The sequence below is a fragment of the Mustela lutreola genome, chromosome X (genome assembly GCF_030435805.1).
Source record: "Mustela lutreola isolate mMusLut2 chromosome X, mMusLut2.pri, whole genome shotgun sequence".
Classification (NCBI taxonomy): Eukaryota; Metazoa; Chordata; class Mammalia; order Carnivora; family Mustelidae; genus Mustela; species Mustela lutreola.
In genome coordinates this window covers 27077305-27094150 of record NC_081308.1, presented here as the reverse complement: position 1 = coordinate 27094150, position 16846 = coordinate 27077305, and the positions used below count along the sequence as shown (strand labels likewise).

Genomic DNA, 16846 nt, shown 5'->3' with positions numbered 1-16846 from the left:
CAGCAGCTGAAACATTATCTTCAGACAGAGTTGTCCTGGCTTTAGGCAAAACCGCCCATGCAGTAACAGAATGTCGCCATGGACTCAGAGGTGTATCTTCCTGGTTATTACAGGGCATTTGTGCCCGTGGCACTAGCTCTTCTTCCAGAAGCTGGAGGAAGAATTCTGCTTTCCAGCTTAGCTGGACTTTTTCTCCCCAACCTCAAAGCCATTGCTTGAATTTCTAGTGGCCAAAACAAATCCTCTGGTATCTACCTTGTGTTCTGGACTTCATGCCTGCATGCAGAGCTGGCCTGAGGTTCTTAAAATGAAAGATGGCTTTCTTTTCATAAAATAAAGAATACCTCTGCTTTCTTCTCAAGGTCACTTAAAAATAATCCGGACCACTGGGTTATGGAAAGCACATAAGGAAAATTCATAGGGAAAGAGTAAAGTTAAAATGTTCATTTCTCTACAACAGGGATTGTCCCCCATCTGTGTAGCTCAGCCGATTTGAAGTTTCCTTTTAAGCACATTCTTAATCATCTCTTTCTTTGATCTTTAACCATACCCTTGAGCTACTGGACAGACATTCTAGAGCCATAGCTGCACTTAACCCAGAGTGCCAACTTCTATATCTTTCCATGGGCCCCTGGCTCGATGCACTCTTTTCCTCCATGTCACTCCCCCTCCCTGTTTCATGTGTTGTTTCCCAAGAAGATGACGGGTCACAGTGGAAAAGGGCCAGTTTACTTGAATGTGGCTAGAGTGACAGGAATTTTGTAGCACCCAGGGATGTCTTCTGTCAGGTACCATACCCCGCTCTAAATGTAGTTATTTTATGCCTAGGATCAGTGAGACTAATCACAAGAGGTTTAAGTCAGCAAAATCATATTGTAGTCACATCTTTCAATGTGTTCTTCTTCCAGAGAGTTTTCCATTAAAACAGTACTTGAAAGATCTGTTGTCTTCATTAATTCATTGTATTTCTTGCAGGTTGAGATAGCTGCCAGCAAGCTACTGTCCTCTATTTCCTGTCAGTGGGTCTTGGAAGCCCATAAAATTAGAGATCATATTTTGTGGTCATGAGTATTTGTGTAGGTTTTTCAGGAGAGGATCCATAATTTTCATAAAGGCATTAGTGACTGCCAGGAGGTTAACGGCCATTATGTGAGACCAGTGTTCATTCTCAAAGCAGGTCGGTCCCTGGAGTAGCGGTATCATCATCATCTGGAAACTTGTTAGAAAGGTAAATTCTTGATTTCTACACGAGATCCACAGAATCATGAACTCCAGGGTCGGGGCCCAGGAGCCTGTGTTTTCATAAGCCCTCCATGTGATTCTCAAGTCCACTCAACTTTGAGGAGCACTACACTAGACAGGTTACGGATACATGCTGCAAAAGTTCATGTTCACAGGTACATGTGAATGACACAGAGAAAACAAACTCCTCCCTCCTACCCCTCATGTACCTTTCCCACTGGCCACATAGAGTTGCTCAGCTCTGGCGTGTACTCTTGTCTCATTTCAGCTCATCTTCAACTTAACTCTTGACCTTCCCGATGTTTCAAATCTCATCCTCTCACTTCTCTCCTGGTCAACTCCTCCTCGTCCCTCAAGACCCTACTCACCTATCATCAAGGGTGGATAGCATCTGCAAATCTTGGTGACAGAACTAATTGTTCTGTTTCCATTGTGCTGTGTCCTCTTTAACATTATCGTGTACCATGATCACTGAAGACTTTTTCAGGAGACTGTGGGGTCCTTGAAATAAGAAACCTATCTCTTGAGGTTTTACAACTGTCTTCGGACATGATTTGGGCAAGACCCCCATCTTATTGCCCAAAGGAAAAAAAAAATCAAAAAGTCAGAAAGGAGCAAAATTCTAACAGGACCAGGCAGAGGGGTTTTTCAATAAGTCCCTCTATTTTTTACCCAAGATAACATTGATAATTAAGTATCATCCACATTTGTTTCTTAGTACCCTGCTGCTGAGGTTTTTCTCTATTAAACTCTCAACTACGTCAGAAATTTCAGCAAATGATCCATGAGAGACTGTGGATTCTGAGAAACAAACTGAGGGTTTTGGAGGGGATAGAGTGGGGGATTAGTAAGCCTAGAGGTGGGTATTAAGGAGGGCATGTATTGCATGGAGCACCGGGTGTGGTGCATTAACAATGAATCTTGTTTATGAAAAAAACACTGAAAAAATAAAATTAAATTTAAGAAAAAGAAATTTCAACAGAGATTCATGATAATGTATAGTCCCTCCCTCTGTCCCTATCTGAGAAGAGTCAACAAAAAGCATCTGTCCACAGGAAAACACTGTGGACATAATCTGTCTACCACTTCTCTTTCTTGGGCTGACCAGACTTCTTGATGTATATCAAGATACAATAACAACAATGCAATCCTACTCTCATTTTTCCTTCCTTACTCAGGGCACTGTGAGGCAGGTTTCCACTGTTTTGTGACATAGTCCAGTGTAGCTCCCACATAAAAATTCTTATGATGTAAAATAATCTATCAAGACTTCCATTTTTCTGTTCTAGTCCTTTATTAAAACTTATGTCATTTATCTCATAGGCATGGAAAAACCTAAGCCTTTCCAAACCTTACTGTCCTACAGATAGTTTTTCAGATGTACCTATTCTCAGATGAAAAAAGCATCACCACATGGCCTAAGGACAAGGATGCCTTGGGTCTGTTTCAACAAGGTGGTCCAGAGTCTCCAGGATGTTCCAAACTGATCTGAATGCTTTGGGAAAGATTAACAGTTATGCAATAGAAGACTCATGAGTAGATTTCTAGCTTCAGCATAGTGGGTTCTAGGAATGAAGAAATATTCTAGACATTTTGCTAGGTGCTGTTTTGCCATAACATAAATGTTTTCTCATTTATGAGATCTCCTTTGGCAGCTAGGTCAGTGTTAACTATCTTTATATTAACGTTCATATGCATATTCCTTCTTCTTCCTTTACCTTATACATTGGAAAAGAGAGTATATTTTTTCCCAAGCACCATCTACCCTGTTCCATGAGAGAAGAAAAGCTAAATAGGGGGAAGTGACTCCTTAAGCGCATGCACACACACACACACACACACACACACACACACACCATTACACTCTCCAGAAAAAGCAATTTGCTCTACTTGGTAGTAGACAGAAATTAACTCACCAAAGAACAGCAGGGAATCAGACCTAATTATGTCAGTAGGACTTTAGTTAACATCATGATACTAGAACCTTCTTTAACATTCACTCTTTATGCATACCTAGAATTCATTTTAAAGGTAATATCTCTAAGCTTTTGAGGAATGAATACTCGCTAATGAATACAGTCATGTCCAATGTGTGTTTGTAAATTATTTGGAAACTGTCCTGCTATTTAAAGTGAAAAGATATAAAATCATCTTAGATTTATGACGTCATTAATCCATTCCAAACAGTTGCTTCAGTGTCGGGTTGTTTGTGGTTGTGTTGGGATATTATGAGGGGTTTCTTTGGAGGGGTGGGGGACGGAATAAAGTTGTTCTGCATTTACAACATTCATAATTAAAATGAGCCAGAGGAAATTAGCTACATGACTGTTATGAATTCTAGTGTATTGTCAAAAATAATTATGGCACTTTCCCATATGTTCTTGCCATCTTCTTACATATTGCTGTTGGGATAAGATGAGACTTGACGTCAACTAATTGCTTATTTCTAATATAGTCTTGAACTACACTGATTGTCTAGGGAGAAAAGAAAGAGCTCTGTGACAAGGAGATTCAGGAAATAGGAGCTTTTCTAACTTTCAATTCTGTACATATCATAGACAAATTGTATAGATAAATATAACCAGATGTATATTAGTCGATGGGAAGACAGTTGACTATTTTAAGAATAAGAATGTGTTCTGTTCATTTAGAGCCATTGAAAGTCATGAAAGGTGTGAGTTCAGAGTTGACTAAGGAGGAATAAATAAGGAAATACCTAACTGGAATCTAATTCAGTTGCCTGGACACTCCTCTCAGAGCATCACTGAAAATTACACAAACTAAGTATATCACAAGTACTTTAATGAATTAATTATTGTGTTGTATGACATGTAGCCCAACTCAGAAGATACATGCTTTGTATTTGAAGAGTGGGGAGGAATTAAGGGGAATCAGAAGAATACCAATTCAGACAGATCTGTGCCCTAATCCTGCTTCTGCCAGCTAACGGCTGCGAGATTCAGAAAGGTTCTTTCTAAGATCTCTTCAAATTGTACCTTCCTCAACGGGGGAATAAGAAGGCCTACTTCATAGAATTGATGAGGAGGATTTATAAGGAATGTGAGTATTAGTTTTCTGCCCTGTTTTATCCCTCCACTCCACCCCTCCACCCCTCATCGTGGCTCTGCAATAATAAATATGTTTCATTGTCGAAAAGGCCCATCTGGTCTTTCTCAGATAAGGATAGTTATCTTCAAATGGCCTGATTCCTGCACATAAAACATAATACAAAACCAAAAGTACCTTCAACATCGTAGACTTTTCATATGTGGCTGTCTCTGTGATTTAAATGTGCCATCTCAAATTTAAGTGTGAAGGCCTTTCAAGATTACCATTGGCAATGATCTTCTGAAAGATGTCTCATGGAGGAAATACCCAATTATGAACGAAGCCATATAGCAATATCTGGGAAAATATTGCAACACAGTATAGCTTTTTATATGAATTTCAGATATATTAGTAAAAAAGAAAACAGCTCTCCTAAGGTCTTGTTTTATCTTCTACCACCAACATCATGCAGGCATGTCATTCTTTTTTATAACTTAAGTACCGAGCTAAATGGGTAGTGACATTAGCTCCCCGCTGTGTCCATGGCACGTTAACTCTTTAAAACACCCCATGCAGTTACTCTACCCACCCTTTCTCAGGACTGGGTGTCCTTTAAAACCCACTCCCATATACTTTAGGAGCCTTTCATAGAATGCATTTGAGGTGGGAGTCTCCTGTGTCTATGTGCAGCTTTGGTGTCTGCCCTTGTCTTGTCATTGTAATTTCCTTGGTACCGAAGGGTGAGTATGTGTATATGTGTGTTTAAAACACAGCATCTATGGGGCACCTGGGTGGCTCAGTCAGTAGAGCACCCGCGTCTTGGTTTCGGCTCAGATCCTGATCTCATGGGTGGTGGGATCGAGCCCTGCCTAAGGCTCTGCTCTCAGTGGGGAGTCTGCTTGGAATTCTCTCTCTCTGCCCCTCCCTGCTCTTTCAAATAAATAAAAATAAGTCATTAAAAAATAAACAAAACGCAGCATATATAATGTTTGTCTTACTCCTGAGGAAAGGAAACTTTTAAAAGAACATTTCTGCCTTTAAAAATGCTTTTGTGAACAGTTATCACTTTGCCTAATTCTACCTTCCAAAGGTAGACCAAGGGAATGATGAAAGTGAGTCACACATGCAGCTATTTCTGTAGTTTATGAGCACGTGGTGATGGTCGCATCCCTCCTCCTTCCTTCCTGGTTTTGGAGCCACCACATCATTGGCTCAAGAATGGCTAAGGCTGCCTGTCAGCTAAACTCCTGCCTCCCTTCTCTCTCTGCAGCCATTGCCATTTACCCTGAACACTGCCCCCCCAGGTAATCATTCTCAAATACTTTTATAGTATGTCATGTCTGCTGTGGTGAGAAGAATGGTATACATGTGGTGTGTGTGGAGGGGGAGTTCTCTTTGGCTATGGGGATCAAATAATATGTACAAATGAATTTCTATCCTGTCTATGTGATTTCTCTCTCTGTTCATCCTGTAATGCTGTGAACATCGAGAAGGTAGAAGTTTGTTGGCTTTTCACCACTGTGGGCCTAGATGCTGATATATGAAATATTAGTGGGAGGAAGGAAAAGGCAGGAAGGAAGGTAAGATAGGAGGAAGGAAGGAAGGAAAAGAAGAAGAAAGGAAGCGACGGACTAACGTAAGGGCTGGAACTACATCTTTCTTATATTATATGTGTTCTTGTAGCTCCTAGCAATGTCTTGGAAGTACGATAGGCACGTAAGTGCCTGTTTGTGTGATGAATCAATATGCAGAACATTTTTGCACTGTGACAGAATAAAAAGTAACTAGGAAAAACATGACACTTCTCTTCTTACCTCCAACCTAGTACGTCTGAAGTGAATGCTTTGATTTTAAAAAGTAATTTTAAGGCTAGAGTAAACCAGAGGGTCAGACAAGGCGAGAAAGCATCACGTGTTACCCGAGTTTGGAATTGCTTAAGGCGGTCTGACAAATGGGATTTTGCTCAGTTTCCTCCAGGGTAATCCACCGTAGGCCCGGCATTTTTAAAGATTAGATTTTGAAATAAAGGCTTGCACCTGGGAATGTACTGAGGCAGGAGAGCATATCCCTTCTCTCCACTGTTCAGGTGCATAAGGGGTGAGAATTTTCGAATGAGATATGAAAGCAAAGACAACAAACCCTGCAGGATAATAGTCTCTGAGGACCTTAATAACAGCCATTTTTAAAGCACAGCCTGTGGACTCCTAAATCCATAGCTGCCCACTTAAGATGCATTGCGGTGCAGTGGACCTGAAAACACACTCCTTATCTCCCTAGAGCAACCGGGCTCCAAGCCAAACGGCAGTCCTCAAATTAACTCTTGTTTCTCTTGGGATGACCACCCCGCTGCTTTTACAAGGACTGCAATGGCCACATATCCACATACGGAATAGGGGGAAACTGTCACACCCTCTGTAGGTCTCTATTCAACTGCATTTCCTGAGTGAGTTAGGAAGGTCTGGTGGTTAGATTAGAGTCCTTATAAGGTCAAGATTGTAGGTCCAGCTCCTTTATGTGGGTGCTACTCAAAAAAATCCATTAGAAAGGATAATTCTGTTTTGTTTTGCTAGTTTTAATGTCCAATCCATACCAGACTGATACTTTTGTAACATGCAATAAAAATGAATTACTTTTAAAACTACAAAAACCAGACGCAAAATGCAACCTCGTGCCTTTTATTTTTAGATTGCTGTAAACGTTTGTAAGGATTTACTCTCAATTTCTGTTCTCATAATGGAATAGAGGTGGGGTGTGTGTGTGTGTGTGTGTGTGTGTGTGTGTATGTGTGTGTGCACCCAAACCTCAAGTATTCAGAGTGCATGTTTCGCAAGTCATTTTGAATAGCCAAGCTAAGGTAGTTTTACTTTTGTGTGTGTATTTCGTTTGTTGAATTTCTTTAAAACATCAACGCCTTTTCAGGATAACTATGTTGGATAAATTCATTTAAAGAGTTTTATATATACTATTTCCTTCTTAAATAGTTTACTGAGTATAAACCTGCTTTCTCTGCTGAATTTACAATCTTCATCACTAACAGTAATGATTTTGTTTCACATGCCTAGTGAGGTGATACATTCAAGGGCTAGTATGTAGGGGTGGAAGTGCACACTGGGAAACCCAGGTCAACTCTATGTGCTGGCACCTCCTTCCACACCTTTCTGGTTTCTTTTGTGTATCACCCCTTGCCACATGCAGTGGAGCCTTGATGATACCTTCTCTCCTGTTTTGAATCTTCTGTTTCTGAACTTTTAAGTTCTTGGAAATCAGATCACCACTCTTTTTTTTTTTTTTTTTCCTACCAAGTATATTTGAATTAGGTGAGAGTTATCAGTAAAGAGGAACTAATGGCCTTACCTTTATTTGCCTACTAATTGCTTTCAGAAAAGATTAGAGATTGTGTGTCTGTAATGAATTTTATAGGGAGATGTGGTCACTTATGTTTGTTCTTCCTGCAGCTTTTTGTTCATTTTCTTGCTGACATCTTGGTTGTATTCATGATAGGGAGGTCATTGTTTGCTGAGTTCTTTTTTTAGACAAGTAATTCCATGTACATAGGAAAGAAAATATTTGGATACTGGTACCCAGGCTGTTTTGGAATACTATCATAACCATTTGTTTGGAAAATAAAAAGAGGAGTGTTGCCCTAACTGACTCTCGACATCTCTCTTCTTTATCTTGGTTTTAGTAAAACTTTTATTAGTTTTCATATTCTTCCCCAGTTGTCTTATTACTTAGGGACCCAGTGGGATTATTCTACTTGTTGAATGAGAGAGTAGAAATATAATAATCCATGATCCTGTGTTTGTCGTACTTCTTGTAAACTTTTATTCTCAGTGCCTTCCTGAAAGAAGGTCTGCATCCTGCTTAGTTTAAGGACCTCAGTTACATTCCATCTGTTGCTTCCTAACACACATCATGTGTTCCAATCAGGCTGTGTTGTTCATTGTTCTGCTTCTAAACTTCTTTTTTTTTTTTTTAAGATTTTATCCATTTATTTGACAGAGAGAAATCACAAGTAGGCAGAGAGGCAGGCAGAGAGAGAGAGGAGGAAGCAGGCTCCCTGCTGAGCAGAGAGCCCGATGCGGGACTCGATCCCAGGACCCTGAGATCATGACCTGAGCCGAAGGCAGCGGCTTAACCACTGAGCCACCCAGGCGCCCCATTGTTCTGCTTCTAAACCAAATTTGCTCCCATCTTCTGCCATTCTTACACACTTCTTCACAGTGGGAACGCTCTCTTCGGTCACTCTCTCTCTCGGTCTTATCCATCCTTCAAGGCTCAAACCGAGTCGCATTAGTTCATGAAGTCTATCACTTGATTTCCACCCTGATTCTCTCAGAAGAGCAATCCTTATATTAGCTATTGCATATTAAAGGCTTGTTGTGTTCTGGACACGGTTCAAAGTATTTCACAAAAATTATTCCATGTAATATTCACAGCAACCCAGCTGTGAATTACTATTTAATATTTAGTGAAGCCAAAGAGTTTTCAAACTTAAGCAGCTCGTAAGGGAAAGAGAAGGGACAGACTCAAACCATGATTCCTTAATGGCACTTCACCATTGCTTTTCCCTGGAGACTGAGAAAGGGCACTTAAGACAGGAGAAGACTAGACTCTTGGACAAGAAGGGGGTGTGAGATTTGAAAAAGTTCTCCAGGAAATGAGATTCTTCCTACTCCTAAAACCGCTGGGCTGTGGACATGCCACTTGCCTTACCACTGAATTTCTTGATATCACCTTGGAGATTTTCTCTCCAAGTACACAGAACTTGAAGCTCTATAGTTCCTGGTGGGGGGAGGCAAAAAATTACAGATTTTACTGGCACCCATTTTCTCAATTATCTTACGTTCTCTCTTGTTCAGTTGAGTATGTCTCTGTCCACTGCTTCAGATGTGTTTAACAGTCTCATGTTATTAAGACCATACAGAGACTCTTGAGGTATGGAAAACATAACTCTGCATTGGCTGATGGCAGAACTAGATTGGCTGAAACTGAGGTAGGAGTGTGACTACCAGGAAGAATTCACTGGGATTTTTTAAATTTTTTTAAAGATTTTATGTATTCATTTGACAGAGATATAGAGAGAGAGCATGAGCAGCGAGAGAGGCAAAGGGGGAGGGAGAAGCAGACTCCCCAGTGAGCAGGGAGCCCAATGCGGGGGGCTAGATTCCAGGACCCTCAGACCATGACCTGAGCTGAAGGCAGACACTTAACAGACTGAGCCACCCGGGTGCTCCTATTGGGAAAATTTTAAAATGAATAGAGGGAAAAAAAAAAAAACTCAGAGGCAACATAGCCTAGTGGTTAACAACAACAGTCCCTAGAGTTCCAACAGTCTGGGTTTGAAATCTGGCTGCATGGTTTATTAGCCATGTGACCTTGGGCATTTTTACTTAAACTTCTCTGAAATTTCACTCTTGTGTATGTAAAATGCAAATACTAATTATGTCTACCCGAGAAAGTTCCTGAGAGGCCTCAGCAGCTCACGAACATCCAGTGCTCTGGCCAGCGTCTGGTGTAGCATAAGTCTTATACACATTGTCGTGGCCGCTGCACTTGTTTTTATGGTTATATAACAAATACCTTTCCCCCTGTTCATTTATTATTGTTCTTTTTAAAGAATACAATTACAAAAAGAAGAGAAACATTAGATAGGCTGCCTTGGATGTGGTGACTCTAGCTTTGAGTGATTTTTTTTTTTTTTTTTTTAGTTATGTCAGAAGTAAAATAAAACTACCTAAAAATGCCTGCAAAAGTTCCTTTTTGTCTGGGTGGGCTATGGTCTGAGAATTCTCTTTACTAAACCCCCCTTGCTTTTCTGTGGCCATCTTAAGCTAAATGCGATCATGGTAGTTTTATGCGGGTATGAGTGTTCCTTCCTACATGTCCTGTCAATGTCTCCTCCTACCAAAAACTCATGCTGCCCACTTGTATTGAGAAATCTCCACTACAGCATGGCAGCTTCCTTAAAAAACAAACAAACAAACAACAAAAAAAAATGCCTTCGGCTGCTCACCGACACTCCACTCCATTCTAGAGCAGGCTACCTGAGTCCCATAGCTTGACAGATTCCCTACCAGCCTATTGTCCCCAAAGAACATGGGCGAGCTACATTGATACTGATGTGTCAAGTCAGTACTTGGTGTAATGTTCACGTGGCTCTTGTAGACAAAGGAACACATTGCTGAAGGGAGAATTTCTGTTCTGGCAGTAAGGATATTTTTTAGTCAGGAGACCTCAGAAACTTCCAGGTTTTGCTCACAGATGGTCCCAGATGCACAATAATCAAATAAGAAGTGAAAAGGGTAGTCAGGATCCCGTTTTTCATGCAGAATAAATCAATCCATGTGGGTCAATTTCCAATCAAAATCAGTAATGCTGACTTTCTGGGTGTTTTTCCCTCAATAGCTGTTTATTCCTCCCTTGTCAGGAGTAGTCTTGTTCAGCTTAGGCAACTTCTGTCTCTTCTAGCCAGTGCTCATAGCAAATGGGGCAATGGGAACAGCCCAAGATCTTCTAGAGTCAACATAACTCAAGTTCTATTACTTACGAGATAGGTGACTTTAGGTGAGTCAGTTAAACAACTGTCTACCTCAGTGCTCTCATATGAAAAACAGAGAAAACATGTACTTCATGGCACCAAGAGGAAGAATAAAGAGGCACATTTGTGTTTTATACCTTTTACTGTTCATGTCATTTGTCACTCTCAGCCAGCACCATGACCCAGAGAAGGAATACTGAGCTATGAGTTACCTTTTGGCTAATGCCAAGACTTGACTTCAACCACTCTGAACTTCCAAGGGGTGGGGGGGGGTAGTTTTTATGCCAAAACATATGAGGTGTGGCAGGAAATTACCATCAATATTTAGGTGGTAATATGAATTAAATAAAAAGCATGTGCTAGATTTTAGGAAGTATAAAGACTGAGCTGTCTCTTGCATACCTCTCATTTTCTCCCAGCTGAGACTAGACAGATAATCAGTCCTCAGTAAATACTGGTTTACCGATTTTCTGTTTACTTCTTTGTGGATGACACAACAGTAATGTTTCTGTGTGGTATAATGAAAATGGTAAAGATAAAAATTAACAAATTAATGAATCAACTTCCTATTTAAGCTTGGGAAGACCTCTCATTTTTTCAAGGAGGTATCGATGACTTCCTGATATACATAATCTTGAGGAACCATTGATAGAGCCTGGGTCTCAGTCTCAATGCAGCATATAAAAATTCAGGTGAACTCCCATTTGTATTTATGTTAATGAAGAAAGTTTGTTGTATTAATCACAATATATCTTATTTTCTTGAGCAACTAAAGGTTTGGTTTCAATGCCCTAAGTGTATCCTCTGAGGCAAAGTTTTCAATCAAGTACTATAAGAAGAAAAGTAAAGTAAAAAGAGAAAAGTGGGGGAATTATGTAGATAACTTGGATCTATTTGCTTTGGAGTCCTGATTTATTCAGATAAATTAACCTCACTTTTCTCCTTTTCTGAGGAAGTGGCAAATTTGGGAGGGCAGTTTGTGCCGTGTAGGTATGCACACCTAGAAGAGAAATATGTTTGTTTTATCAGACTCCATTTGGCAAGACGCCCAGTGCTAGTTTTCCAACACATGAACTCGTTTCAAAATCAGGCTATTTCCTTCTAGAAGGAGCCTGTTTGTGATGGGATAGAGGTAGAGGTTACTGGTCTGTTAGAGTATTTCCCTTCTTTCATCATTGGATGTCCTTCGATCTGTTTTCCCCCTCGTGGCTTCCCATCACAGAGAATGGGACAAAATTCTCTTTAGGGTTCCATCCATGATACTTCGGCTGCCAAAAAGAGTGATGGGAAACATTCATCGTCCATCTACCTGACCTGTGCAACATTCTGAATCTAAGAGTCAGAGACTGAAAATGCAGGCCAGTCCTTCAGAATTGCTAACATGTTATTGCGGCCACTGCCCCCTTGCCTCAGAAGAGTAATTTAATTCTATTTTAGAAAGAGGGAACGGAAAAAAATAAAAGTTCCTAGTTACACAGATCAATCCAATTGTTCGGAGCTTCAGAATGAATTTTTCAACTTGTTGAACAGAAGCATACAAATCTCTAAAAGCAAGTCAGATAATGTACAAAGCCTCCATTCATTGTGTAGGCAGAAAGGAATGCTGGTCCCCGGCAGCTCTCTAAGGAATGTTCCTTTGGCTTTGAGTGTTCTGTTGGGAACAAGGAGGGAAACACATATATAAAATGAATTTATAATGTCCCTGGCTTATAATGGCAAAATGATAAGAAAAGTTGGCTGTTTAATATAAACTGTCAGTTGCATATTCCAGGCCTCCTCTCTTTGAGGTCCCTCCCACACCCACGGGCCTGGCCACCGGTTAGCGAGGAGTACAAAGTGGCTGTTTATTATTATTGACTGGTGAAGCCTGTGCTCTGAAATTCATTCTGTCAACAGAATGTAAGCAAAGTTGGCATTTTAAAGCAGGACTCTTTCAGTCGCTGGTTTTTCTCAGGATTGCTATGCAACAGGATCAGTGCTGTAGTCCCCGGTTCAAGCTGAAAATGTTACACAGGAAGACATACCATGTAAAGGTCAGATTCTTCTACTGTGATAATTTTCTTGTTCTGTGTATATACAAATGAGGTGGAATGTGTAATCTCTTACGATAACTCTTATCAAGGTCCTATGGACTTTCTACCTGTCAAGCCTAAAAATACGATGGTATTTTAAATGGAAAATCTTACTAATGAATGTATGATGCTGTAATAAATGTGTGATGCTATAATGCCAAGGTGAACTTGATGTGTATTGTCAAGAAGATGCTCTCCTATGATAGAATCCCATTAATGTGCTGGAGCTGTGGACCGAGCACAACCTTGTTTATTAGTCTCTCCATGCTTTTATGGTCTGAGTCAACTCTACAGATTACTTAGATGCATGGAAAATATGACTTAACCCGTAGTGTAATGAAATGATTGGCCCTGGGATGCACTTCATCACAGAATGTTATTTCATATCACTTCCAGAAAACATCATCTTTTGTCTGTGGACCCGTCAGTGTAACTTACAAAATTCGTAAAGTTGCAGGTGCATCATGTTCCAATTCATATCATTGAGGAACAAATTTATTAGACCTAATAAGTTGTCCACTGCCAATCTACATAATAACATGAAGAGATAATGAACCAAGAAGAGTGAGTTGGAGGTGCATCTTCTTGTTAGGTGGCCTAATTGAAACGTCTTTTGAATAGGCAGCTTATTTTTTACAGTTCTCCAGACTCACATTTAGCCAATCTCTTCTGTTTGGTAATTCTTCCCGTGTTCTTCTTCCTGCTGTCTCATAGGACCTCCAAGGAGAAATCGAAGCTCACACAGATATCTATCACAACCTGGATGAAAATGGCCAAAAAGTCCTGAGATCCCTGGAAGGTTCTGATGACGCAGCCCTGTTGCAAAGACGTTTGGACAACATGAACTTCAAGTGGAGTGAGCTTCGGAAAAAGTCTCTCAACATTAGGTAGGAAAAGATCGGGGACGAAAAAGCCAGAAATGAATTAAAATGGGAAGATTTCTTTCCCTTTCGTAGCTCAAGCAGCTAATATCTCATATGTTTATGTAAATCACCCAATTTCACAATGATTCATTTTATTTTGAATAAATGAATCATTCATTTGCTTGGTATGGAGATGATACTTGAGGGTTCAGATTAGATTAAAATGGCAGTGTTTTATAACCATGGGAGAGATGCATATTAAGGCATTAGAGTGAATTTAAATGAGGAACACAGCTATCCTAATTTGATAGAGTTCTCTCTTGGCTTACCACAGGATTATACAGAAAGTGATAAAATCAATATATATTTATCATGGAATTCTTTTTTTGGCATTATTCTAAATGCATAACAGAGGACATTCCTTAAATACCCTGATGCCTTGTAACTTTCGAGGAGACCTCTCCATAGCTCCTGCAGCTAGGGAGAGGTTATAGAAACATCTGGTCTTTAGCTCCCTCTCAGATTTTGTCACGGCGTCCTCTGGAAACTAAGCCTTTGGTTGTTCTCTACTCTCCTCTCTTGTATAGTTGCCCCTTTCTTTTTATCACCTTTTTCCTGAGAAGCTAGTGAATACAGCTCAGCGTTGTTATAAGGAGTGCAGAGTAAAACTCTTGCTACACCCATTATGAATTGGTTCAGTGGGGGTCAAAGAGCAGAAATAGTTAAGTGAAATGCCCAGTGTCACGTAAATGACATGGGAAGTTCAGAGAGTGGAGGTCAGGTCTCCTAATTTCTAATCAGTCGCTTGTCCTAATTCACATGTCTTCATAAAAATGTGTTGTGCTTTGTTCTGTGTCTAGGAGAGGGGTCAGACTGGAGGGTTGGTAGAAGAGAGTGAATAAGCATCGCGGTGGTTACGAGGGAGCGCACTAAACCCTGAGAGGTGGTACTACCTCTAGGTTGTAAGATTACAGAATGGAGATTTCTTTTTCTTCCTTACTGTTCTTCTGAATTGGCCAGGCTTTTGACATACAGCATATTTACTTCAATAATGAGGGAAAGTACCACTGAAATTTCGTAATACAAAAGCACTCTAGTAAATACCTGTATTAATGTGAAATAATAAGAATGATAGCAACTAATGCACGGTGCATCACCAATCGTTACATGCCATGGACACTTTATATTTCTTGACCCACTTAATGCTCTCAGCAGCCCTACATGTTAGGCCCTGTTTTTATTCTGTCTTTATATTTAAAGAAAGTGAGGTACAGAGGGGCTAAATAATTTTTGTCTAAGGTCATTTAGTTAGTAAGTTACAGGTCCAAGACTGAATACAGGGGGTCCGGCTCCACGCTCTGAGCTTTTAACCATCATATTATCCTGTAGAGTATAAAGCAGAAAGAAAAAGGTAGGACTCACCTTACTTTGACACATAAATACATACTACATGAAAGGATGGAAAAGAGAAACAGATATTTCTAGGAGAAGGAAAGGATTTTTTCTTTTATTACCTATAAGCTTTTACCCCCAAGTTTGCATCCCAGCTTCCAACACACTCCTTTTTATCTCTCTGTTTGGTCCATGATGTTGTATCAGTGTGTTTAGGGTGCACTGGGGACAACAGAGGGCAGTGGCATTTTCAAAGGCAGCGAGACTCCATTCGCTTCCCATGGCTTAAACGCGAAGAGAGGTCAGTGAGCGTAATGACAAAGGCCACTTTCATAACGTCTGTCATTAAAAAGGAATGAGATGTGTGAAATGGGAAAGATATTGGCAGATAAATTAAAAAAGAAGAAAGTTATTCTTTTTTGCAGGGAAGAGAGAAGAAAGCTGCTCTAACTGTTCTGCACATCACTCAGTGCCTATCCTCTCCTTCATGTGAACTTGATGAAATGAAAGAGCAATCGAAAGCGGCAAACAGCGTGTCAGCCAAAATATGGGCTCTTCGTTCTCAGCAATTTCCCATATGCCAGGCCCTGCAGTTTAATTCTTGCTGTCATTAATCAAGTAGAAAACAGTTACCTTGGCTTATCTAAGGTGCTGCAAATTCCAGAATTTAAATACTCCAATCAATGGTTTCGGCTTCTATGTAGACCTTTCTCATATTACACTTTGCCTTTTAAGGACTAGCTTGCAAATTTAAAAAAAAAGAAAAGAAATAATTCTTCACATCAGAGGGCTTCAGTCCCTTTCCTGACATATCATTGAAGGAAGGGTATCGGTCAGTCCAGATCGAATGGCATATTTCAGCCAAAAGCAGCCCAGTACAGGTAACAATTTAGGATGGTGATGAGGCAGGAGAACTGGACCCTGGCAGAGTCAGACACAGAACTATTCATGATGCTTAGAAGCTGGCTTTATGAGTCTAGTCAGTTCCTCCATCAGCATTATTTTATGGTGAAAAGTCACCACAACTAAAAACTAGTTGCAAAGATAGCACAGAGAAACTGCCCGGTGTTTGCCCAAGCTATAACATTTCATCCTATAAAAGATGTAGGTTGGTTCATTATCTTAAAAGGGATTCGGAAGCCATTTTTCTATCTCAAAGTATAGAGACATCAGTATTTAATTACACAGGTGTCCATTTTTTCAAGTTTTTATTGCAATTCCCGGTAGTGAACGGGACAGTGTAATATTAGGTTCAGATGCAACATTTAGTGATTCAACACTTCCATCCATCATCTGGCACTCATCATAAGTGGCCTCCTGCATCCCCATCACCTCCTTGGAATCCAAATGATTTTGCAGTATCCCTTTGCATTCCCTTGGCTCATAAGAGGTATCCTTGTGTTTCCGGTTCCAAGTCCAGATTATGTTGCTTTCCTTCCATTTATTTTTTTCTGCCCTAGGTCTTTTCTCTGCCTATGATTATGATTCTTACGTAAGTCTCCATCATGTCTTTTTATGTTGATAGATTTGTCTCTGTTTCTTTATGCATTGATATCATCCATATCACATTTACAAAAGTATTCTTCCTTGGACATTTCTAGCACATTTTTCCCTTGCTGAAAAACTTCAGTCTTGTTGGTGCCCATATTTTACTTGTTCATTCATTTATTTTTCTCATTCCACAAATA

General features: G+C 40.1%; 1 protein-coding gene and 1 long non-coding RNA gene across 9 annotated transcripts in view; one reads left to right on the top strand and one right to left on the bottom strand.

Moving 5' to 3' along the window:
- The window catches only part of DMD (dystrophin), a 2248143-nt gene that overhangs the window by 1860192 nt on the left and 371105 nt on the right, over positions 1-16846 (top strand). For all 7 annotated transcript variants that reach the window (XM_059157899.1, XM_059157902.1, XM_059157904.1 and 4 more), the window contains exon 56: positions 13618-13790. In XM_059157899.1, coding sequence (XP_059013882.1) covers positions 13618-13790 — 173 coding nt within the window. The remainder of the gene's footprint in view (positions 1-13617; positions 13791-16846) is intronic.
- The window catches only part of LOC131821655 (uncharacterized), a 70580-nt gene that overhangs the window by 27337 nt on the left and 26397 nt on the right, over positions 1-16846 (bottom strand). The gene's annotated exons all lie outside the window — the stretch shown is intronic.